Source organism: Parambassis ranga, chromosome 10 (assembly GCF_900634625.1).
Source record: "Parambassis ranga chromosome 10, fParRan2.1, whole genome shotgun sequence".
In the NCBI taxonomy this organism is placed as follows: domain Eukaryota; kingdom Metazoa; phylum Chordata; class Actinopteri; family Ambassidae; genus Parambassis; species Parambassis ranga.
In genome coordinates this window covers 28,289-55,401 of record NC_041031.1, presented here as the reverse complement: position 1 = coordinate 55,401, position 27,113 = coordinate 28,289, and the positions used below count along the sequence as shown (strand labels likewise).

The 27,113-nt window shown below is 42.1% G+C and overlaps 1 protein-coding gene across 2 annotated transcripts in view; it reads left to right on the top strand.

Moving 5' to 3' along the window:
- LOC114442505 (storkhead-box protein 2-like) overlaps positions 1-25,883 on the top strand; it is a 49,027-nt gene extending 23,144 nt beyond the window's left edge. For both annotated transcript variants that reach the window (XM_028416097.1, XM_028416098.1), the window contains exons 3-4: positions 18,210-20,553; positions 23,480-25,883. In XM_028416097.1, coding sequence (XP_028271898.1) covers positions 18,210-20,553; positions 23,480-23,684 — 2,549 coding nt within the window. In that variant the 3' untranslated portion in view covers positions 23,685-25,883. The remainder of the gene's footprint in view (positions 1-18,209; positions 20,554-23,479) is intronic.
- Positions 25,884-27,113: the final 1,230 nt, after the last annotated feature.

Here is a 27,113-nt window from a genome sequence, read left to right as displayed (position 1 = left end):
AAGGAAAAAAAAAAATGAAAAATAATAATCCTAAGGGTTTCAATAGGGCTCTTGCACCATTCGGTGCTCGGGCCCTAAAAATTAAAGCTGCAAGCAGCATTGCGGGCCCTCGCGCACCTTGCGATCCGTGGGGTCATCGCAGTCTTCTCTCCTATGCTCGCGTCTCCTATACTCTCCTGTGCTATGCTCTCCTCCTCTCATTTCCACAGATATACAACAAACACATGTTTACAACCAAACTTTCCTGCTACCAGTAGGTGGCGCTATGACCGTATCATCCTATTAGCATATATATCTGTTTAGACTCGGCTCCATGGCAGTACTGTAAGATTTTGTCCACATTGCATAAAGTATATGGGTAGTACTGCATAAAACACAGCGAGTTCCTTTGTAATGGCGAATGGTCAACTTTGAGGCCACTCCCCGCCACACGGTAATACTTTTGAAAGAGTTTTGGAATGCGTCTATTCCCTATGGTGTCCTGAGTGGACACAGTGAATTTCAGCTCAATTGCATGAAGTATGTGAGGCGTGAAAAGTTTTGAAGCAGGGTCACAAATAGGCAAAAAATGGCCACAAAAGTCAAAATGGTGGACTTCCTGTTGGGTTTGGAGGGGGGGTCCAAGAGAGTTTTTTGTGCGTCTTGGGGTGATACACATGTGTGCTAATTCTCATGATCCTGTGTCAAACTGGCCAGCGGGGCTACGCATTAGGGCAATAAATACAGTGAGTTCCTTTGTAATGGCGAATGGTCAAGTTTGAGGCCACGCCCCCGCCACACCGTCAGACTTTTGTAAGAGTTTTTGAATGCGTCTATTCCCTATGGTGTCCTGAGTGGACACAGTGAGTTTTAGCTCATTTGGAGGAAGTATGCGAGGCGTGAAAAGTTTTGTAGGAGGGTCACAAATCGCCAAAAATTAACAGAAATTTCAAAATTGCGGACTTCCTGTTGGGTTTGGAGGGGGGGTCCAAGAGACTTTTTTGTGCATCTTGGGGTGATACACATGTGTACCAATTTTCATGACCCTACTCAAAACAGGCCAGGGGGGCAGGCAGAAAAACCTATGAAAACACAACATTTTGTGTAGCCAGTAGGTGGCGCTCTGTCAAAGCCTCAATATTGTTGTATAGATGTGTTTAGGGTCAGACTCTGATCATACATGTGACATTTCGTACAGATCGGACAGAAAACGAAGAAGTTATAGAGACTTTCTGTGTCCTCAGAAATGGTCAAACTTTGAGGCCACGCCCCGGCCACACCGTAAGACTTTTGTAAGAGTTTTGGAATGCGTCTATTCCCTATGGTGTCCTGAGTGGACACGGCAAATTTCAGCTCGATCCGTTGAAGTATGCGAGGCGTGAAAAGTTTGGCAGCAGGGTCACACATCGCCAAAAATGGCCACAAACCTTCAAATGGCGGACTTCCTGTTGGGTTTGGAGGGGGGGTCCAAGAGACTTTTTTGTGCGTCTTGAGGTGATACATATGTGTGCCAATTTTCATAATCCTGTGTCAAACCGGCCAGAGGGGCTACGCGTTGGGGGCGCTATAGAGCCATTTTTATATGTGCATTTCAAAAGTCAGCAAATTTCAAAATTTTTCGGGCGAATGAATTTTTCTACCAAGTTTGGTGAGTTTTTGGGCATGTTAAGGCCTCCAAAAATGCGATCTCGGAGGGGGAAAAAAAAAAAAAAAAAAAAAAAAAAAATAATAATAATCCTAAGGGTTTCAATAGGGCTCTTGCACCATTCGGTGCTCGGGCCCTAATAATAATAATCCTAAGGGTTTCAATAGGGCTCTTGCACCATTCGGTGCTCGGGCCCTAATAATAATCCTAAGGGTTTCAATAGGGCTCTTGCACCATTCGGTGCTCGGGCCCTAAAAATAATAATCCTAAGGGTTTCAATAGGGCTCTTGCACCATTCGGTGCTCGGGCCCTAATAATAATCCTAAGGGTTTCAATAGGGCTCTTGCACCATTCGGTGCTCGGGCCCTAATAACAAAAATATTTGCCTGCCTGCTGGGGGGCTCTGCAGTTGCTTGATTAAGCAGTTACCTGATCATGTAGCACCATCTGCTGGACAAAAGTGCAAAACACTAAAGTTACTCAGAGCTAGACAAAAATGTACCTGATTTTTAAACACAAAAGACGATTCAAGATGTGTAAATTATGAATACAAGTTGAAAAGACCAAGTTTGAAGGGAGTCAGTACCTTGAAATTTATGTGAGGAGATATGTTTTGTAGATGACCTACTTTGAGGGCTCTTTCATTGACTTGAATGTTAACTTGAATGTTTGTCACAGACCTCTGTCCACACAGTGGTGTTGAAGCAGTCCCTGAGCGCTGCCTCGCTCTCCACAGTCCACCTCTTCACCCTGTGTAGGACCAATTCAATTCAATTCAATTCAATTCAAATTGTATTTATATAGAGCATTTTACAATCAGAATTGTCTTACAGCACTTCACAGAGACCCAGAACCTGACTAAAAGCTGTACTAAAAAAGCCTTTACACTGCTATCACAATAACATGAGAACTCCAATGGCAGATAAGGCCTCATGCTAACTGCTAACAGTTTGATGTCCCTGTTGCAAAGTTGTGCAGCCCTGGCCCCCTCATTTGCCCTTACCACTGTTCGCCCACAGGAGGTGAAAGTTGTCCAGCAGAACAGTAAAGTCCAGGATGTTTGGTGTAAGCCAGGTCAGAGTGAACAGAAGAATGCTGCTGTCTCTGTACTCACGCTGATGTAGTTAGCACTGCCAAGTCATCCTATTTTTTGGAGAGAGATCTCATGTTTCCCATTGTGACGGTGGGGGAACAGGTCTGAAGTATTCTTTTCATGTTTCTTCCTTGCACGACATCTACGGTCTTTCGAAGCAGCTCTGGGGAAATTTGCGTCTATTCCTAGGGAACACTACTGCGCAGCGCGATCAAACAAAGCACACCCGAGCTGCTTTGTGCATTGTCACACTGGATTGTTTGGATGTTGTTAGAAAAGCAAGAAAACAGACATAAAACTACAGACATGCAGTGCTTTTACCCTAAAAAGTATATACAACAAAGGTTTACATAAATAAGAAGTAAAAATAGCAAAAAAATAGAAAGTAAAATTAGAGTAGGCAGAAGCAGTCGCAGCTGGCCTGACCAGCGTGACAAGTAAAAGTGTATATTTATGTGTGTTTTAAATAGGGATGGAATGGTTTACCAAATCCATGGTTCGTACAACGGTTCTGAGGTAACAGTTTTCGGTTCGGTTCGGTTTACAATGTTGAGTTTTTTCTACTTTTAACACTCTGGAAATACCATAGATCAGCATAAATATATATCCTAATTATCCAACATTTACCATATTTAAGAATCAGTTCAGTATCACCGTTATATTAGAAGGTGAAGTCAATTTGATTTCTTGTTATTTTCTATATATAGCGCCAGATCATAACAGAAGCGATTTAAATAACCTTTCTTAAAGATTCTTAGAACTCCACTCTTATCTTACCCTAAAAAATCTTAGTAAGGACTCCTAGCTTAAAAGTGATTTAAGAACATTCTCAGAGTGACTCTGAGGAAGGAGTAGACTAAAAGTTTGATCTTAGTGAAGAGGTGTGTTTGACTCCGTTGCTAAGGGTGACACATTGTTTTAGAAGATGTGATTGGTTGACAGAACAACATGAGAATACGTTACTAATATATAAGCATATATAAGCATTGATTGGACAGTGACGGGCCATATGCACAAAGATTATTTGTTTCCGTTCGGAGTGAAATCCTAATCCCCTCGATCTCCCCTCATCTTACATTGCAGACAAACCAGCGCTTTTCCTCACACAACTGTCAAAGTGTGCAAAAGGAAGCGCTGATGTGCTGCGCTCTGTCCTTTTGCACCTCGTGTCTCATAGAACTTTTTTTTTCCTCTCGTCATCTGACTGTGCTCATACTGAGCTTTGCTCCTCTGCCCAGTTTGGTCTCTGCAGTCTTTCACCGGTTTCCATGTTGTTTGCAGGTAAATCTACGCCAACCAGCGCCTCATGCATAACGCACAGCAATCGCAGAAAGTTGGTGATAGCTGAGCCAGTCGTCCTGCGTTAATATCCTACAGGCTAAATTTCCATCCAAACAGTTGTGTTTAAGATCACATCATCACCTGAGACTACAAGCCTTCATGTCACCGTCCATTCTATGCTGTTTATATTATTAACAACTAGGGCTGGGTAAAAAAATCGATTTCGGATCGATTCCATTTAAATTTTGCACTATCGATTCACAGGGCATGAGATCGAGTTTTTTTGTGTTGTGTGATTTTCCTCCCTCAGCGCTCTGGTGCGTGATGACGCAGCTGCGCAGTCGTACGTCGCGTCATTCAGGCACGCAGCCAAAATGGCTAAGGCAGGGAAAACACCGCTCGGCAAGCCATCCCAAATGAAATCCGAAGTGTGGAATCATTTCAAGTTTAAAAGGACAAAGGACGAAGAGCTTGATAAAACCAAGGTAGTTTGCAAGATATGCCAATCAGAGCTCAGTTATTGTAGGTTTACTACAAACCTCAGAAACCACCTGACAAGGTACCACACTACGCTAAACTTAGCTTCCGACAGTACACCGCCCGGAGCAAAACAAAAGAAACAAAAGAAACTGAAGGACCTGCCAGCATTACCGTCAGAGTCTCCGTGGCCCATAAAGACAACAGAGGCCATCGCAACTTTTGTTTGCAGAGATTTACGCCCATACTCGGCAGTGGAAACTGAAGGATTCCGGCAGCTCATTCAGGTGCTCGAACCACACTACGTTATGGTGCAGCGTAAACATCTGAATGAAACTGTGATCCCCGTGATGTATACATCTGTGAAAGATGTGACACGAATGAAAATACAATCAGCAAATGTCAATGAGCTCCTTTTCCTCAACAAGGATCTCTGTGTGACAGTTTAAGTTGACTGTCTACGATTGTTAATATTTAATACTTTTTAAAAATTTTTTCATGTAAAAAGTGCAATTTTCTGCAACATTCATATGAGCACTTTTTACATTTGCACTTTTTTAATACAGTAGGATAAGACAGTTTTGTTTACAGTTACATGTGAACTGTCAAATTTACAAAATAAAGACGTGTATTTTGCAACGTATTGTATATTTTCATTATTTAAGAGCAGATTGAATCGATTCAGATTGAATCGAATCGAATCGAATTGAATCGTGATTAATCAATTTAAAACCCTAAGAATCGAAATCGAATCGATCTAGGAAATTGATGGTAATACCCAGCCCTATTAACAACACGTTCTCATATTTTTTTTTTCTGTCAACCAACCACGTCTCCTAAACAATGCGTCAGGCTTAGCAACGGGGTCAAACGCGCCTCTCACTAAGTTGAAACTTTTAGTCTGCTCCTTCCTCGGAGACTTTAAAGATAAGAGTCCTTACTAAGATTTGTAGTCTTCATATTCAACCACAAACATTATTCCTGCTCATTCTAATCTGTAGCGTTTTATGAGTTCAGCATCATTCATAGCTTGGAGAACGTTACTCTCTGTCGCTTCGTCATGTTCTCCCTGTTCAATGAATGATTAAACCTCCTAAAAGTCCTCTTCTCCACTCTTAACAGTTTTTTACCCTAAGACCTCCTTTATCTTTACTAGGATTTAGTCTTAATTATGAGGGAAAATTCTTAGAAAACGTCATAATTCTAAGAATTTTTTTAGAATTTCACCACTAAGGGAAACTCCTAGCACTAAGAATCTTTGTACGGCCCCAGGTCTATACCTTGTTCTTTTATTAAACAAACTAAATAGCCTCATGTTATTTATCTTATTTGCAGGGCAGCATGTCATTTCTTTCTCTGCATGAAATGCTGCCACCCTGCAGATGTCTCTGTCTCTCTCTTAGAGGAGGAGTGACTTAAATGACATGATCAAAACTAAATAAGTATTTAGTAAACCACCGGGCTGGTACTCTCTAGTCTCTAGTGGGTCGGGCTAAACCAAAGCAGTGAAAACAAGGGGGGTGTTCAAAGATCAACTGTTACCTGTGAAATGGGTGCACCGAAAACACCCCCATTAGCACTTGGTACATTACTCCTGATAAAATTAACGCTACAAAAAGTCGACCAATCAGAATTTTGGTCGAGCCAGAACGTATCGACTAATAAATCGACCAGTCGACCGGGAGATTACAGCCCTCAACATTATTATTATTATTAGTATTATTAGGGCCCTATTGAAATGCAAGCATTTATCATTACTGCGTGTGTGTATCGCTCCTCTGCTTCCTGACTATGGTGGGGAAGTGTAGTAGTAGGAAGAGTAGTAATTTATGTGCTTATTATTATATCGTTTTGACCTGATTATTTTGAGCTGAAATTAATTACACACTCAAGTCTGCCTGTCGGCTCTGACAGTGTTTTGATTCATGTGCATCTGCACAATATCACAGATTTCTGAAAAATATACCCTCATCTAGTGATAGCACAAAACCTGTGGAGGAATATTTAGACAATTTTTTGTCATGTTTTAATATTTACAGACACTATCATGTTGCTCTGCACATGTCCTGCGCACAGAGTGAGACTGAACACAGGAGTGCAGCTTCGCTGAATGACGCTTGGATGATGGTTTAATAGCCAGCCTGGTCTGGGTATGTCTGAAGCATGCTGCCGCTGCTGAGAGCAGGTGCGCCTACAATTTATTAGACTAAAACATTGAAATACGTCAATGTTCATATACTTGAAAATTCATATACCTAAAATGGACGGGGCAGCCTGTTTGTAGTCGAGCTGTATTGATCCGCGAGGGGAATTTCAGGATGCAAACTTTTTCCCCGTTGTGTATTTCTATGAAACGCTGCCACACTGCAGATGTCTCTGACATGGTAGAGGAGGAATGACTTAAATGACATGGTCAAAACTAATTAAATATTCCGAAAACCACCGGCCGTGTACGCTTCAATCTATTTGTGTTCAAAGATCGACTGTTACCTGTGAAACGGGTGCGCTAAAAACACCCCCATTAGCACTTGGTACAGTCCTCCTGATCAAATTGCTCTACAAAAAGTCGACCAATCAGAATTCTGGTCAAGCCAGAACATGTCGACCAATAAGTCCAGTGGTCTCCAACCACTGGGCCGGGGACCGGTACTGGTCTGTGGGTCATTTGGTACCGGGCCGCACAAAAAGACTGAGCAAAAAAATATATTATTCATTATCTGAGTCTGAAAGCTGTTTCATTTTATAAATTGATCAGATTCATCCGCCTGTGCCTTTAAGCACCTGCCCAGACGCTTGTCTCGGTCACCGGATACGGCACCCCACAATTAAGCCCACAAGCTAGCAAAAATGAATAAAAAACAAACGTCTTTGGAGAGCTTCTTCGGAAAGGGAAAAAGGCCTAACGAGGAGACAGAAGAAGAGGAGCCTACCCCTTCAAAGATAAAGAAACCTGCATTTAAAAGACTATATCAGGAGTCCTATATGGATTTATTGCAACAGGTGATTCTCACACACCAAGTCCGCTCTGAGTGATATGTGGCGACAGACTCGCAAATGAGGCAACAAAGCCTTCAAAACTGCTTCGGCACTTAAGACCAAGCACCCTGCTTTAAAAGACAAGCCATGGAGTTATTTGAAAAAAGAAAACGTGAACAAGGACAGAAGCAATTAATGACGGGCAAAACAAAATTACGGAGTGGACTAGACATAAGAAACACGCTTCGGGTGTCATTGTCTCCCATTATTCCCAGATGGGTCCGCCTCATTGCTGAGAAAGCTCAAAGGCTCCCACTAATTAAGCATAAGAGTAAGTTGTCTTTTTATGCACTTTGTTTTTATTTTTTTATTTTTTTCTGTGCCGGTCCGTAAAAATATTGTTTTACATGATACCGGTCCATGGTGCAAAAAAGGTTGGGGACTGCTGAATAAGTCGACTGGGAGATTACAGCCCTAAAGGCTTGTGATACGAAATGGCTCTGCAGCACCCCCTAGAATGTGAAAATATTCTGCGTACACAGAATGTATCACCTCACTCCAGTTAACATGCCTTTTCCACCCCCTACAGGGCATCGGCCTTCTTAGAAAAAACATGCCATGTTCCAATTTGCACACCCCACACTTTTGCAAACTCCTAGGGGATTTGCTTGATATGGCTGAAATTTGGTGTGCTTGCCCCTAAGGGGTTAGGGACCCAAAGTTATTAAAAACGCAGCAGTTCGTCATACGGTCTAGCGGCTGTGGCGCCATCATGAAGTTGACCCTTTGCCAATGCACAGGAAATGGATGCATTTGTGGCTTTATCTTCCACATACTTCATCCAGTGTGGATGAAAAAAATCAGTCATGATGAGCCTGTCATTCTGAACAGATTGATATGCTAATGAGCTGATACACTCATAGCACCACCTGCTGGCAGTATGAATTGTGTTCATGCTGATTTTCCATATTCCACACCTCGTATTTGAACGAACTCCTCCTAAGGAAATACTCTGATAGAGCTAAACTTTTGTCACATGGTTCTGAAGACATGGCTGAGCAAAAGTTATCAAAAACACAGATCGATGTTACACCGTGTGGGCAGGGCAAGGCCACGAAGGTGACCCTTCGCCACCATAGACAAAGCTGCTTTGTTTCTTGATTTATTAATCCTACCTGCCTCTTGATGATTTTATACCACTTTATCATCATATGCGGGCATGGCCACATGGCTCGGCAGCACCCCCTAGAATGAGATCTGAGTCCCCATTTGACCTACAGACATGAAAATCGGTACGCATATGTATCACCTCTAGACGAGAAAAAAAGTCTTTTTTTTCACTCATTGCAATTTTACGAACTCCTCCTAGAGGATTTGTCCAATCCAGCTGAAAATTGGTCTGGTTACTCTTAAGGCATTAAGGACCAAAAGTGATCAAAAACGCAGTACTTCGCCATACGGTCTGGCTGTGGCGCTGTGACACTCGGTACACAGATATATTGCCTTGTGACGAGAACAAAAGCTTAATGGACAAAAATTCCCCGACATAGAGGAAGTCCCCATTTTGGAAAAAAATGGCCATTCTTCCATTTTGCACTCCCCACACTTTTGCAAACTCCTCCTAGTGCCAATAACTTGATACGGCTGAAAATTGGTGTGCCTGCCCTTAAGGAATTAGGGACCCAAAGTTATCAAAAACACAGCACTGTGTCGCTGCCACAAATTTGACCCTTTGCCAATGCACAGGAAATAGATATATTTGTGGCTGTATCTCCCACATACTTCATCCTATGTGGATAAAAAAAAATCGGGCACGCAGAGCCTGTCATTCTGAACAGACTGATGTGCTAATGAGCTGATACAACCATAGCGTCACCTACTGGCAGTATGAAATGTGTTCAAGCTGATTTTCCATGATCCACACCTCGTATTTAAACGATCTTCTCCTAGGGAAATACTCTGATAGACCTGAGATTTTGTCACATGGTTCTGAAGACACGGCACAGTGTGGGCGGGGCAATGCCACTGAGGTGACCCTTTACCACCATGGAGAAAGCTGCTATATTTCTTGATTTATTAATCCTACCTGCCTCTTACTCTATCATGACATCAGCCCCTGTGCACCTTTTCATATCGCCTTATTGTCACATGTGGGCGTGGCCACATGGCTCAGCAGCACCCAATGGAATGAGATCTGACTCCCCGTACTTCATCCTATGTATGAAACTTTCCAGTCATGCTGAACATCTGACTGTACGCATTGATATGCTGGTATGATACAGTCACATGCATGTGCGCTTATGTGTGTACGCATGTGTGTGGATGAGAACAAGAGGGAGCGAGAGAGTTGCGCAGAGTTGAATGAGTGGAGGAGAGCTATATTATAAAATTGCGAATCAATTTGTGGCGGAGGGTGCTCATCATGTGGTGGCCCGCCACATATTGGTCTATGTGTGGGAAACCCTGATGTTTTGGTGTTCTCCTCTGCCCTGCAGACCACAGCTCGTGCTGGTACTGGGGAAGAGAGGACGTGGGACAGTCCTATTTACAATTCACTGCTGTGCTCTGCTCTGCGCACAGAGGCATGATGCACGTGCAAACACACATACAAACACATGTGCGCACATACTCCCACTGTCGGACAGAAAAAGTGTGTTGTTTTGCCCACCGTTGCTCATGGCATGCTAGTTGGATAGACTGAACTCTAGGCTAAACAATGCTAATGGTACTGATGCCTGTGTTCCTCTTTTTACTTTTGAAATATGCTATTTACATAGCATATCTGTATTTAAAAATTTCAAGGGGGCGCTGTTGAACCATTTTGCCCCGCCCACTTACAATACCCCTCCATCAGTTGCTAGGGCATGCCCCTGTGAACGTGTAAAATTTCATGATCATAGATCTTGAAATCTAGAGACATCTTTAGGTGACATCCACTTAATATCAAGCCAATCTGGCAAAATCCCCAGGAGTTCGTCCACATACTACCAAAGGTGGAAATCCCTGAAATTTGGCTGCCAAAAACAAAATGGCTGACTTCCTGTGTAGTCTAGATCAATGGTGCAAGAGACTTTTATGTGCGTCTGGATGTGTTCTGCATGTGTGCCGATTTTTGTCTTCCTACTCCCAAAAAACCACTATGGAGAGGGGTATTTAAAAATTCAAGGGGGCGCCATTGAGCCATTTTGCCCTGCCTACTTTTGAAACCCACATCACTTGCTAGGACACTCCCCCGGGAACATGTGTATTAATTTTCATGATCATAGAAGGTTGTTAAGGTCATTAAAAACTAAAACGTAACAGCGAGGGATTGGCAATCGCCGTGTCACCACACAGATGCCATTGCACGCAGCTTCACGGCCTTCATAGTGTAGCTTCACCAACTAGCACTGGGAAGGTTGTAGCGCAGAAACAAAGTTGATGCTGTTAACTATGTAGGAGCAGTACACGTCAGAGTAAGAAGAGGTCATTTCCTGTTACAAGCAGGGGGCGCCACGAGTATGGCAGGATTCTGACATATGGAGGCGTTCAGGGCGGAGCCCTCATCATGCTCATAAAGTCTGAAGACATTTGGGTTAAAGTATGTGGGTGTGAGAGCCGTACAAAATTTCCTCTTGCTTTTGATCAGCAGGTCCTTTAGGTGACGTCCACTAAATATCAGTCAAGTCAATCAGGCAAAATCCCTAGGACAGGGTTTCTCAAAGTTTTGATAGCTGAGGGTCAATTTATGAACCCAACATTGGACTGAAGGCCGCCAAAAAAAGAATGAAAAAAGAAGAAAAAAATTGCATCTATAATCATTTAAATGACCCAGTTGCATCTCTGCAGTTTACATTTATTGGTCTGTATCCAGTAATGTGCAATAAACACATATGGGGCTAAACCTGAGAAACATTGTAATGCACAAAAAATCCCCGGGGATTAGGGCTAGGCGGTATGACCAAAATTCTATATCACTGTAGTTTTATTATAACGGTTTCCGGTATTTCACTGTATTTTCTCTCCTCATGCATGACGTGTTAACTGCATTGATTGTGAGAAGAGTTACTGCAGTAGAGTGGTTACTCTATTCCAGGTCATGAGAATTGTACAAAAAAAATCCACATTAGTAAAACATGTAATACAGCAGGGCTGTGGGCTATTTTCCTCAATTACAATTAAAGAACGATCATTTTTATTGTTTTAAAAATAATAACAAATAATTGGGGGGGGGGTAGTTAAGTTATACTCAGCTTCACTCGTGGCTTCGAGGCAGACTAGATGAAGGAGGCGGAGTGACGTGACAGAAGCTGAAATACTCCACGAGGACAGAGAAATCTGTTTGTGTTCCTGAGGTGGCAGAAACAGGAATAAAATCCGTTTGGACCGGACTTTTCATACTTCATGAGAAACGAGTGTGCAGAACCGTTCATACGGCTCCACTGCAGCGCACGCAACGTCACACACACATACAGGTTTTGATGCTGTTTCGCTGCCAATCATCGGCAGAATCAGCAGTTCAGGTGAACATGTATGAAGTAGGGGTGGGCGAATCGATCTAAATATCGATAGTATCGATACCAACGTTAGGATCAGTAATTACTCGATACTGGCGTGATTAGATCGATATTTCTGTGGAAGTTTCTCTTCTATACCTTCAGCAACTTTACTCGTATTTACTCGCGGTGCAAACAGCGCTCCTCTCTCACTCTGCTCAGTGCGCAGGCACACTCCGCCCCTCCCCCTCCTTCTCCACTCGGCCGGAGCAGACGGAGCTCCTGATTGGCTGTAAAGTGCAGCTAGCGTGCTGGAGACAGCAGAGAGGAAGAGGAGCGCTGTTTGGAGTTATTTCACAGCGACAGACGAGAAGAAGAAACTGCTACTTGTGAGGTGTGCAGGAAAGCGACCTGCCACTGTGGAAACACAACTCATTTACACAAACATAAATCAGCAGAGTCCAAAGACCTCGAGCTGCAGAGTAAACAGAGGGAGGAGGAAGAGGCAGATCCCCAAACATGAACCAGAGACAGTGGTCACTGACAAAGGCTCCAGGAGATGATTTAAAAAAGTGAAGGTTTAGATTGAGTAATCTGCAGCATGACTTAATGGTGTCTTTCTGAGTGCAGTAATAAGACATGCAGTTTTAGCAGAATGACTGAACTGTCATATCACCACCTGAAAAAAATCTCGTTTTTCTCAAATTCCAAAATATATCTAATAATGTAATTATTAGATTATATCTAATAATTGTAATTAAATTATACAAGTTTATATAATGATATGTATTTCAGTATGATTAATATAATTATGCTTTGGTGATAACTGTTGAAGGTAGGTGTTAAACTTTTATAAAAGTATCTTAGTCATGCTGTTTCACCTACATGATTCACAAAGAGCCATGGCTGTCACAAGGAGCATCGCTGACATGATTGTGAAGTTAAAATTTCAAACAGTTCTGCACTTTTGTTTGCAGCTTGATTTACTTAACAAATGTTTCTTGCGTATTATTATTCTGCTAATCACGATAATCTATTTAAAGGCAAAAAAGAAGGCAAAAAAATGATTATTTATGATCATGAAATTTCAAAGTAAAAGTATCGGTATCGGTATTGGTATCGGCGATACTGACCCTGTATTTACTTGGTATCGGATCGATACTGAAATCTTCAGTATCGCCCACCCCTAGTATGAAGCGGAAAAGTAGCAACATCGTCCTCCTCCGTGTCAAACATGTTTGTTCAAGTGTTTTAACCACTGCTTCGGCTGCTGTTCAGCGTCTCCAAAAGTATGCCAAACTAATCCAAATGCGAGGGGGGTTTAGAAAATACCAAGGGGGCGCTGTAGAGCCATTTTGCCCCACCCATTTGCAACAACTACAAAATATCAAATTTTTCACCACCCCTGATGAGTGTTTGTTCGTTTTGGGGCATGGCAAAGGGGTGACAATGCAGTGTAAAGTGGCACAATTAATAATAATAAACACAACAATTACAATAGGGCCTTCGCACCACTCGGTGCTCGGGCCCTAAATATTAAGCAATTTATGCCTGTTTTAACATAGAGTCTTACAACCTGCCTAGGGGAAACCTAGTTGTAACATAAAGTGACTCTTCCCTACTGTTCCGACTCCCAAGGTAGATATGAAAAATATCAACAACAAATGGAATATTTACAAATTTATTTACAAACGCACCAAGGCAACAGAAAACTTCAGGGTGAGCAATGCCAAAATAACAAACAAAACAACTAAGGTTCTCAGCTCCTGTCTTTCCTGAACAAAAGAAGATAAATTCAAACAAAAATGCAGGTGACTTCCCTGACTTCCTAACAAAAAACAGGAGAAAACAAATAAACAAAAATGGCTTCTCACCCCTACTCAAATGTGCCTGGTATGTAATAATAACTTAAATTTAATTACTCTAGGTAAAGCCAAAATCAAATGACGAATCTAAATTACATAAACTAATATTCACAATCTAATGTCAAATATACAATCAAAAATCGAGTCTTCTTGAGATGTGGAGAGGAGGGCTCTCCAATCCTCGAGCTCCACGTCATCCAGCTGCAGAACCAATAGTATGCTCCCCCTGTTGGCGGGGAGGGAGAACACTCACACACAAAATATGACTCTTGTCATAACATAGACGAAGCTTCAAAACCATCTTGAACTTTTGACATGTAACGTCATACAATTTAGCTTGTATTTGGATTTGTTCATATATATTTCATTTTTTAAAAAAGAATATTTATTAAAAATCCATTTAACATGGAAGTCAATGAGAGAGCCCTTCAATATAGGTCATCTACAAAATGTATCTCATCCTACAAATTTCAAGATACAGACTTCAATCAAAGCATAAAACATTCATGAGTCATTGTTCTATGAAACCTGTATAAAGAATTTTCCAACTCCAACCAAACGGTTGGTCTCCAGCAAACCCCCATCTTTTTCCCATTAAACAGCCCATATAAACAGAAAACGACAGGACCAAACCAAGCAGATGTGGCAAGACCTGCAGCACTGACTGCAACCACCAGCTCTATTCTATTCAATTAGAATAGATGTATTCCAATTCTATTATAGTGCAATTTCATCAGAATTGTCTCAAAGAGCTTCACAGAGACCCAGAACCTGAACCCCCTTAAGAGCAGTGGCAAGAAAACCTCACTTTATCAGGAACCTTGAACAGGACCCGACCCATAAGGAGAACCTTTCTCTGCACTCTGGGCGATGACATCACCCTGTCTGGGTCTGAACATTCCACTCCATAGACTTAAATATTGTGTGAAAATTCTGAATAAAATTTCTCTATGTCTATGTTTAAGTTTGTAGATGACATACTTTGAGAGCTCTGCCATTGACTTGAAGTTTAAATAAATGTTAATAATTGGAAACATATACATTTTATAGTAATTAATCTCAAAAGTTGAATAGTGCGGAGTTGAATTGAATGATGTTTGAATTGTTTCTGTAGCATAAAGTATGTAGAGGTGTTTACATGTCAAAGTTTTAGGTGGTTTTGAAGGCTTTTCCAGTCAATGCGAAAAAAACTCTGAAAACACTTTCACTACTATATTTTATCTTAAAAAAAACTTGAATGTAACCCATCATGTCCTCAATGAGCTAAACATTTTGATATTTGAGTGCTGCGTCAAAATCGTTTTGTTAGGATCACGTCAAATCAATCAAAATATGGTCATTGTGCTCTACCTGCCTCCTATAGGACATAGGACAGTTCTGCCATGTTTTGGGCTATAATGTTGTTAGTCTTTGTTTTGCTGGCCTCTCCTGCTAAACACTCTGGCAACAGTTAAACAAGGAAAGTCCAACCAGTATACTTGCTGAAAAGGCAGATGTGTGATAGGCAGATAATGTGTGTTTCTGCCATGTGTATGTCCAAAGCTCAGTAATTGCCACTCACAGTACTCTTTGCACTTTAATTCAACAGCTCAGGACTTGACAGCTTGTTGCCAGCAAGACAAAAACTTTATGTGAGTGTATGTGTTTATGTCGTTCTCTGCAGTTTGTCTAGTATTGCATCATTCTGGCTGCATTGAAAGCCTGTTATGATGTAACTAGGGATGTCCCGATCCGATCGCATGATCGGAAATCGGGCCCGATTACGTGATTTCAGACTCGATCGGAATCGGAGATTACCTCCCGATCAGGACTCGGATATATACTTTTTAGGGCTGTCAAAGTTAACGCCTTCTGTGCAGGGTGGCTCTGTGTCTTGTAGTGCAGGGGTATGACAGCTGCTTTTGGTGCGACAGGTCCTGGTTCGAGACCTCGATGTGCTGCGTGTGTGAAATCTCCCAGTGTGGCGGCACACACAGGCCTGTCGCGATAAACAATAAATCAATTTATTGCACGATAACTTTAAACGGGCTCGAAAAGTTTTTCGGCCGCGATAAATTACATTTGCACGCTTGTTTGTTTTCCTCTCTTTCTCTCTCTCTCCCTCTCGCTACCAAAGAGGCTGGATGACAAAAGGCGTCACTCGGTGCGTCGTAGCGTATAAAGTGTGCAAAGTCCGGCCGTCAGATTTAATATGGCCCGCGGCTACCAACAGGTAGTTCTTATTTTTTTTAACTCATTGTGTAACGTTTACGGGATGTTCTGAGCAGACCACGGTCAGCTCGCTGGCTGCGTCGCCACGGTGTGTCACAGCGCTGCAGGGCTTGGACGTTACAGCAACACAGAGAGCTGTGAAGCTGCTCAACACCGGTTCAACACTTCCACACAATTCACCACAAGACTAAACATGCTTGTGAATAACGTGCCATCAGAGAGAGTCCGCGTTGTACGAGTGAAGTTCTCTGCCTTTTTACCGGCGGCACTCGCGGCAGCGCCACCTAGTCTAGTCCTCTTGCCCATTCCTCTTGTGCCATCTCTGCTATTTTATGTGTTTCTGTCTACATGGTGGCGTTTTTAAAATTCGCTGATGCGCATACACACACGCAAACGCGTGCGCACACAAACACATGTGCATAGGTGAGCAGGTGAGCAGCAGGTAGAGTGCGTGTTGTTTGGCTCTGTTGCTCATGGCGTGCTAGTTGGTTTGACTTAACTCCATTGACTATGCTCAGATAAGCTATGGTAATAGGCCTACCACTACTCATAATAATAATATTAATATCATTAATAATAACAATAATAATAATAGTGTTGATAATTGGGGGCCTTTCCAATGTTAAATGTTCTTTAGAAATTAAAGTTTATTGATCTTTGAAAGGGTGTACTTGCATTATATGTCATTATCATTATGTTAGTTGAACATTGATTTGACAATATTATCGCTTATCGCAATAATTTCTCTTGGCAATTAATCGCCCAGCAAAATCTGTTATCGTGACAGGCCTGCACACACACACACACACACACACACACACAGGTTTTGCAGCAATGAGTGCCTTTATAGAAAGTATCGGATCGGGACTCGGTATCGGCAGATATTCAAAATCAAATGACTCAGACTCGGACTTGAGGGCAAAAAAACCTGATCGGGACATCCCTAGATGTAACAGTCAGTAATACATCTAAACTGACAGAGGGAATGAGAGAATGAGACAAGGGCAGCAAGTGGTTGAAAGAAAATAAGAGAAGAACCACAGATGACAAATATAAATGGGGACTCATTTTATTCAGCTGCCATACCACACCACCAAGCAAAATACCAGTATTTATTTAGACAGGGCAAAATGTTACACACATACAGTATAATGCATAAGAGTGGGCCAGCCCTTTTGAAGAAACTTAAGGGACATATCACCAGCACTCCAGTGTGACTGACACATATACTAGTGACTCAACAATACTGTCACCTACACTGTTGCCCATAAAGTTGGAATATTTTTGACACATGACACATTACTGTTCATATTTGAATTTTCACTGATATATTTGGAAGAGATTGGATTTTGATATACACTTTATCTATCAAGAATAAATGATATTGTTACAATCATTTTATCAAATAAGGGAAAAAAGGTTTTATCTGAAGGAAAAAATCAATTTGATCTAGTTTTCACAACACAATTGCTTGTTGCTCCTCAGACAGGAAAATATTACTAAATCATCAAAGATTTTGGAGTCCACAAATCTACATGCAGAAAGATTACAATATATGGGCATTTAGAACCATCGTTCATCGAGTGATTGGCCTATTAGGATTACCGTACTCTAAAAGTAACAAATTTTACTTTGTCCATCAGGTCACAAAGGTCACTTCTGTTATAATTTTATAACATTTAGAAAAAAATGCTTTTATTTACATAGATTGATACTCCATATCAACATCAAGGTTTAGGCTCAGCTAGTAACAACACATATTTTGTTGGTGTTTGTGTATTATTGTCATATAGAAGTCTTTTCAGGTATTTTCCACACGTGTTCATGTCCAATAAAATCAGCACACCAAAAACTAATGTAATGTAGATTTATTTCATAATGCCAAGCCTAATACACTAATTTGATCAACTATCATTTATTGCAGCATTTAAATTATGTAGCTGATGCTCACAAATTTAATTTTCCAGTTCATCATAACCACTATATAGCAGCCTCTTAATGAGTCCAATGGTGCCATGGTTATAAAAAAGATAGATTTGCAAGTTAAGAAAATCTGTGATGTTACCCCTCACTCAGGATAGAGATAATACATTCCTGTGTGTATACCTTCGGATTTTGGTTTCTACCCCTAAACCATAATCTTTATTTAATCTAATAAGACCTGTGTTAGTTGTTAGTGTCTTAACTGCTTTTTGTCTCATTCTCAGGTGTTCCATCACCAACAGAGGAGGTTCTGCACCACACACTAAGCATACTGGTTCGTGAGCGCAAGATCTACCCAACACCTGAAGGATATTTTATTGTAACCCCACAGACTTATTTCATCACACCAAGCCTAATACGAACTAGTTCCAAGTGGTACCACTTAGAAGACCGACCTGCTGAGCGACACCAACATCAGAACCAGCAGCAGCATCAGCAGACACAGTGTACCTCCCCTCTCTCTGGCACCATCACTCCATCCACCTCTGGTGTGGTGCGAGATCGAACACACCAAAAGTCCAGTCAAAACTATAGTGTGGGAGGTGGTGATACTTTTTATAACAACAGCTATCGTGGAGACGACCCCCCTAGTCACAATAACACACTACAACACCGATCCCCCAAAGACCACCGGGAGGTGCACTCATTACCTCACTCCCCACAAACGTCTTCTCAAGCAGGTGGCACAACAGAAAAGAGTCGAAGCACCCTTGGTTTCCCTTTCAAGACGGACACGTTGACGAAGCACCGTGGAGGTGGGGGGGGGGGAACTGGAGACACTGAGAAACAAGCTGGAGGAACTGGCACATGTAGTCGTAAATTTGGTTTAAAATTGTTCAGACTGAGTTTTAAGAAGGACAAGGCAAAGCAGCTGGCTACATTTTCTGCACAATTCCCCCCGGAGGAATGGCCACTCCGTGATGAGGAGGTGCCCAGCCAGCTGCCACGACACATAGAGATGGAGATCATACGCAGAATCAACCCTGACCTTACAGTGGAAAATCTAGCACGCCATACAGCAGTCATGAAGCGCCTTGAGGAAGAACGTACGCAGAGGAACAAAGGATCATCAGCCAATCAGAGCTCCAGGAGTAGAAAAAATGGGGGTAGACACAGGAAGCAGTCCAAACTCAGCCGCTCACATAGTAAAACAAGACTACCACGTGGTGGGCCTAGTGACAGTTCCCACCTAGAGCTGGCTGATAGAAACTATAGAGGTTACTCATCCTCACTGGCTCGGTCACCGAGGGAACAAGCCCTGGCTGTGGAGCGACAAAGAGCCCGGCTTCACCTGGCACATAGCAATCCTAACATTCTTGACTCCTCTCACCTGCCTGTCACACCAGAGTGGGATGTGTCTGGAGAGCTTGCCAAGCGACGCACCGAAATGCCTTTTCCTGAGCCTAGCCATGGCCCAACAGCACACCATTCCAAAGTCCATCGCTCGCACTCCCACACCCAGGAAAGGAAGTCCAGGAATGAACGCAGCAACAAGGCTAAGGAACGTTCCAGATCAATGGACAACTCCAAAGGACCACTTGGACCTGGACTTATTGGACCACCTGATTATTATGACAACCGATGCCGCTACTATACTGATGATGGCACCCTGCGAGCTAATCAGAGCTCCTCTCACTACTCTCATGCCACACCATCTACTAAGGTGCCTGGTGAGTCTAAAGGGTTTGATAGTGGCAGGAATGTGGAAAAGAGTAAGAGCAGAGATAGCCTACCTGTATACTCACCCAAACCACTGCCTGCAACCGTCCCCTCAGATAATTACTTTCAGTGTTCAGGTTCCTCTGAGGCTGTGTTTACAGTGCCAAATCCACCTGTAACTCTTGGCAAAAACAACCACGATGGCTTAAAACCAGGCAGCATTGAACGGCAAAATGATCCAGCGGAAAATAAGGATGACCTGCCAAAGGTGGGACCTAAGGGTGGCAGCTTACCACCAATATCTCTTTCTATCCCTGAACCCCTACTTTCTAATGGACGACCTCCCCAAAGTGCCTCCTCTAGTCAGGAGAAACATACGGAGATCTTTAGTAAAGACACTCTGTTTAAACCTCCTCCCAGCATCCCCTTACCTGGGTATAGTTCTCTTAGAAAACCTGCAGCCCTTGTCACTTCAATACTGTCATCATCTTGTAATGCTCTTGATTCACAAGAGGCATTCGATTCTCCAGTGTCTCTGGTGGGAACACTGTCTGCCCCCCCACAGGGAATTGAATCCACATCCAGTGCTGTAGAAGCCTCTTTTGACTACTACAATGTATCAGATGATGATGAACTGGAGGATGGGGCAGCTGAGAGTCGAGGAGAGGATGAAAAACATGCAGGAAGTGTTACTGGGATGGGAGGAGGCGGTGCAGGGACTATGCAGTGGCTGATGGAAAGAGAGGAGGAGAGGGACCTACAGAGGAGATTTGAAAGCACTCTTACTTTTCCTGGTGCTAAAGAAAACCCTCCAGAGTCAACTCATAACCAGCAGTCTGCCCACTCTGCCAGACTGGACAGTATGGACTCCAGCTCTGTCACTGTTGACAGTGGATTTAATTCACCAAGGTGAGAATGTGTATATTAATACTGGCTACCTATACACACTGTTATGTAATTGCAAATAACTGTTATTATTAGGTATGGGACGCTTCAGGAAAAAAAATCTAAACAGTTCGGTACACGTGTCTCGGTTTAGGCCGTTTTTTTCTGTTCAGGAAATATTCATCGAGTAATGCAGGAAAGCATTTTTACCACAGCATAAAGACGAGTGTTGCCAACTTGCCAACGCTCTCGCTAAATTTGGCGGCTTTCCAAAATTTTTCAAAAGCAACTAGCGACTCTGGTCTCTGGTGACTTTTGGAGACTGACGTGAAAGCACGTATCATTCTGTAGTAAGGCTACTCTCATCGACAACTCAAGTAACCGTGAGCTCCTCCCCTGCCTCGACGCATTAACAGGCGGTCAGTCACTGTACCTTCATGAAGCAGTTTCAGCTGCAGGCAGAGGAGAGGGGACCCACACCATTCTGCGTCCAATCATGCACAAAGCTGCTGCAGGTCCTGTCATGACGTACAGAGTGGATGTAAATAGCATATTTCAAAAATAAAAAGAGAAACACAGGCATCAGTACTGTTAACATTACTTAGCTTAGCATAGTCAATAGAGTTCAGTCTATCCAACTAGCATGAGCAAAACAACACTTGTTCTCTGTCTGACGCTGGAAGTATGTGCGCACACGTGTCTGTGTGTGTGCGCAGACAACAGAGGCAAATTGTAAACGCACAACCATGCAGACAGAAATGACATGCTGCTGTGCATATAAGATAAATAACATAGGGCTATTTAATTTCTTTAATAAATGATAGGTAGGTATAGACCCGTTTATAGGAAAGGTTATCTTGAATGGCTTCTGTTCTGGCGCTATATAGAAAATTAAAAAAATAATAACAAAATTGACTTGACCTTCTAATATAATGGTAAGGGAAATGCTGAACTGATTCTAAAATGTTAGATAATTAGGATATATATTTTGTGCTCATCTATAGTATTTCCAGAGTGTTAAAAGTAGAAAAAAACCTCAACATTGTAAACCGAACCGAAAACCGTGACCTTAGAACCGTTATACGAACAAAACCGTTGATTTGGTGAACCTTTCCATCCCCTTGTTATTATAAATTTAAAACTTAACTTCCTTTAATGAAAAAATATATGTTATGGGTGATTCTGCATACAAAGACCCAGCTCTCTAAATCAAACCATAGAGTGCCTACTTTTCCTTCAGCACACACATTTAGTGTTTAAAGATAGGAGTATCAGATATTATTTTTTTCAATTTTATTTATATAGGGCTTTTTACAATCAGAATTGTCTCAAAGCACTTCACAGAGACCCAGAGCCTGAACCCCCTTAAAGCAACATTGGCAAGAAAAACAGGAAGTAACCTTGAACAGGACCTGACTCAAGGAGAACCTTCCCGCTGACAGTCGGCCTGCTAGAGGAGAAGAAGAAGAGAGAGAGAGGAACAAACATGTTCATATAATAACGTGTTTGTTCCTCAGATAATAAACATATTCAGATAATAGATAAATGGCCGGACTGCAGGTCAGCATGCATGTCTGGAGGCAGAGAGACCTGCAAAAACAAAGAGAGAGCAAGAGAGAGAGAGAGAGGCACAAAACTATGAGTAAGACAGGAAATACAGTTTATGACACGAATCACTAGTATGAACCAGACTAATGAGAATAGAGGAGAGGTAACAGGGTGAGATGGGGAAAGGCCAAAACATAGAGGCTGTTTAAAATCCTAGAGCACCCTGTACACGCATCATAAGTTAAAAGTTCTAGTATAGTATGTTGATGAAGATTCTCAGTCATCCAGGTCATCATACGTAGAGAAGATTGAAGCAAGGCGTCTGGACTTGTGGAGTTTTCTAGAAGACGTTTCGCTGCTCATCCAAGCAGCTTCATCAGTTCTAACTGTTTGGTGGGGAAACATGCTTTATATGTGGTTACAGACCTATGTGGGTGGGTCTGGGTAAAACTTAAAAAAAACTTACAAACAATAGCACTAAATGTTTCCATACTTACCTGTGATGTTCTGGCTGACTGGGCCAGGTGTGTCTAACGACTGGCTAATGACTATGAAACTCCCATTGTACACTTATTTCCAGTACAATGGGAACTTTTACAATGTGATATATGCAGTCCAGTGCAGTGAGGAATGCTCTGATCTGTACATTGGAGAAACTAAACAACCACTCCACAGAAGAATGGCTCAGCACAGGAGAGCCACCTCCTCAGGACAAGACTCAGCTGTTCACCTCCACCTCAAAGACAAAGGACACTCCTTTGAGGACAACAACGTTCACATTTTAGACAGGGAGGAAAGGTGGTATGAAAGAGGAGTCAAGGAAGCCATCTATGTTAAGCTGGAAAAACCTTCCCTTAACAGAGGTGGTGGCCTCACACATCATCTTTCTACCACATACAATGCAGTGATTCCATCCATTCCCAGGAAGTTTGCACATACTCACAGTAAGAACAAAGGGCTGTCAACCAGTCCCCCTCCTGCAGTTTCATAGTCGTTAGCCAGTCGTTAGACACACCTGGCCCAGTCAGCCAGAACATCACAGGTAAGTATGGAAACATTTAGTGCTATTGTTTGTAAGTTTTTTTTTAAGTTTTACCCAGACCCACCCACATAGGTCTGTAACCACATATAAAGCATGTTTCCCCACCAAACAGAACTGATGAAGCTGCTTGGATGAGCAGCGAAACGTCTTCTAGAAAACTCTACAAGTCCAGACGCCTTGCTTCAATCTTCTCTACGTTCTAGTATAGTATATGATTGAACATATTTATATACATTATCGAGTGAGTTACACCCTTTTGTTTAGATGTTTCAGATCAAAATCACTGACAGAAAAATGTGTCTGAAAATAATGTGTAACAACAGGATGTATCTTCTCATCATCTATTATATGTCTCTGCAGAACAAGAGAAAGTTTGGCGTCCAACACCTCTTCAATAGTAGAGAGTAACCGACGGCAGAACCTGGCACTGAGCCCTGGACACCTCGGCATCACTACTGGCAATGGTCCTCCCTTCTCTTTCCGTACCATTCCAGAACCTGCTGGCACCCAACCAGAGAAGCTCCAGAAGCCCAGTGCCTGTCTTGCATCAATCACCAGCGTTTAGAGTGGAAAATAATGGGCTGGGAGGAGGGCAGGGCCAATTGGAAAAATCAATGTTTTGCTCCACAAGACTGTTACACCTTCAGACCGACGGTATCAGTGGAGCTGATCCACAGGGCCACTGTGGTATATAACCGTTAACACATAACCAAACAAACAGGAGTTTATATCACCAGAAAACTGGTCTCTCAAACAGACACACCAAGCCACTGGGCAGACTCCGACCATGTTGTGTTTCATTTATGTGGGTTCTTGTATGTGTGTATGTGTGTGTAGAGGGGTTATGTTTTATAGTATGAAATCTCAGGTTATGTTAATGGATCTCCTAGTCCAGCAGCTCAGAATCGGTACATCTCTGTCTAGTGGTGTCATCTGGTATCTTATGTCTTGTGTGGTAGTTTAACAGTCAAAGGCATGACCCCTAATGGCTATTTTTTTTTTTACATAATAACCGCTGTAGAATGAATGAGCAGTTTGCCTAACCTATGGATGCCTGTGGACTCTTTTGGATGACGGTTTATTTTCAGTATTATCTTTTCCATTAATTTATCACTTTTTGTCTTTTTCTTTGTCTTGAAGTAAACCCCTAAGACGGTAAGTTCCTGGTGCTAAGATTATGGTCAGTAATTTTAGTATGATAGAATTCTATACAAAGACTCATATTGAACTACATGGCTGCTACACTTGTGTTATACATTTATTATTTATCTGGACAATTTACTTGCAGTAAGTAACTCACAATGACTAAACAGATGGACAGCCAGAACAAGGACTTAAATAAAAATACACCAATTTGGACAGCTGCTCTCACGAATAACAAGACATGAACATATTTATATGTTATATATAATTAAGGCCTCTCCATATTACTAAAATTGGGGAGGCCATGTGTGAAAAATAAAGTTGTAAAACCACCTGTAGTAGCAATAATGACTTTTATTGACTTTATTAGTTTCTCATCATCGTGAGGGAACTTTGACTCACTTTTCACTCCTTTTCCAATGTTGCTTCAGTTTATTGAGGTTTCTGGGCATTTATGCACAGTTCTTGAAGGTCCATCCTCGGCATTTCAGTTGGGTTGATGTGTGGACTTGTGACTGGGCCATTGCAACACATTGGTTCCTTTGTTTGTTTTTAGGAGTTATTTTGTAGATTTGTTGGTCTGCTTGTATGACCCAATTTCTGCTTACATTTGACCCTAAAACATAGGTAAATCTTTATTTTCCACTACATGACCGCAAGGTGCCCAAGTCCTATGCCTGCAAAACAAGCCCAAGTCATCACTCACCACTGTGCGTGACAGTTTGTGTAAGGTGTTAGTATCCACGTGGCTATTCATCTGCAGACCTAATCTGTACTGCTGCGAGGCTTTCTCCTGGCAACTGTCCCAAAAAAGTTTCAGTCTTTTTGTAATCGTACATCAACTCAAACATTCAACATGCTGAGGTCTTTAGAGTCTGAGCCAGTTTTCCTGAGCATTGCGTGGTCTGACATTGGGGTTAATTTGATAGGGTAAATAGCAATTGTCTTGAATGTTTTTCCAATTGTGAATATTTCATTCCTCCCTACAGATAAATGGACTTTAAATTGTTTGGAAATGGCATTCTTTGAGTTCTTTCTTCTACTATTAACAGGAATGGACCCCCTACTTCTATATTTATTCTTTATCAGCAGTGGGGCTCTAGTCTTAGCTTTAACTAAGGCTAACCTAGCTTTAACGAATAGTTTTTGAAACATCCATTTCTGGAGAGTGTGTCCTGTCCCTAAATACAGCAATTATAGTCTCAACAATACCACTAATCTTGAGCTCACCACTACATTTAAGATTACTCTTTAGTTCTTGCACAACATTTCAGGAGTTTTAGCTCCTCCTTCCAGGATTTCTTTGCCTCTGATCAACTACTGAAATACAGCTGTCGGGTGGAAGTCATAAGTTTATTCTTCATGTGTCTCAAATGTTTGCACTGCCACCAAATTTCTGTGATACTGTCTGTCCCAGTGGCTCTACATACACTTCTTATCAAGCTACAGTTCTGTAACAGTAAATCAATTTTAACACTAAAGGGCCATGAAATGTCTTCCCTTAACATTGATGGTGGTTATCAAAGAAGGTGGTTCAAGAATAACATTATTTCTGACAGCATCTTATCTGTAAATGATGTTTATCTGCCATGCCTAGTCAAACAATTTAAATAACAAAAAGAGGGATTTTCAAAATGTTTATATTATCTGAGAGTCCCTTTGATGTGTAGTTCTGGTGTTTCCAGTTGTAGTGTATGTGATACTCCATTGGGATTGTGTTACTTTTTAAGATAATAAAATAACAATGTTTTGTTACCATGTTTCTGCTTATTTTATTTAATGTGATTGTTACTGGCATGTTAGAAAGCCAGTTATGATCACTTTCAAATTTTATTTATTTTGAAAAGAAACACAGAGGTAGCCAATGACTTATCAAAATACAAGCAACCTGTCATGAGCCAGGGTTCTGGCTCCTTGTCATGTTATTTTACTGTTTATCTTGTTATTTAGTGTTGTGTGTTTTCCCTCTCTCCTTCTGTTCCTCCCTCCTCTTTCTCTGTTCCTCCTCAGTTCTTCCCTCTCTCCTCCCTGATTACTAGCTCCTCCCTGATTGTGTTCACCTGTGTCTCACCCTCCTTATTTAAGCCTTGTGTTGCCCTTTGTCTTTGTCGGATCATTGTTTGCTGTTCCTGCGTTGTGGCTGTCTTTGCATCCCTCCCTGTTGTTTCGTCCTCCTTCCCTCCTTTGGATTATTCAGGGTTAGGTTTGTTTGTTTCTTTGTTTTATTTTTTCGTTTATTAAGTCCAAGTCTTTGTCTTAGTTTAATCTTAGTTCCTAGTCTTCAGACGAGGATTGTTTGAGTTTACCTTGGCTTTTGAATAAAGCTCGCCTTCCGTTGCCTGAACTTCGCCTGCATTTGGGTCCTCCTTTACACCGCACATAACAGAATGATCCGACCAGTTATGGACCCAGCAGCCTACATTAGCACCTGGGAGGGTTTTGAGAACATCAGGCAGCAGGTACTGTCTCACCTGGTCTTTTTGGACACTTTACCTGCCCCCCTCCCAGGTGGCAAATCTCGTCAAGTTAGACGGGAACTGTTAAAGATCCTAGATGGGTTAGAGGATCGCAAACGGTGGATTATAACCCTCGTAGTGGAATATCTGGGGGCTAAGCCATGGCAATGGCCAGAATTCAAGTCTGTCCTGTTTGGACCTGTAGAAGAACCTACATGGCCGGCTGGTTTCACTGCCTCAGTCGTCAGACCTCCTGGCGGATCTTCAGGGGAGTGGGTGCTACGCCGGAATCTACGACGCCGACGTCCGGTCCAGCTCTCCTCGTCTCCTCTGGCTCCAACCTGTGGTTCTGTCCTGCCTGTGGAGCCAGCAGTCCTTCCCTCACCTGCTCAAGA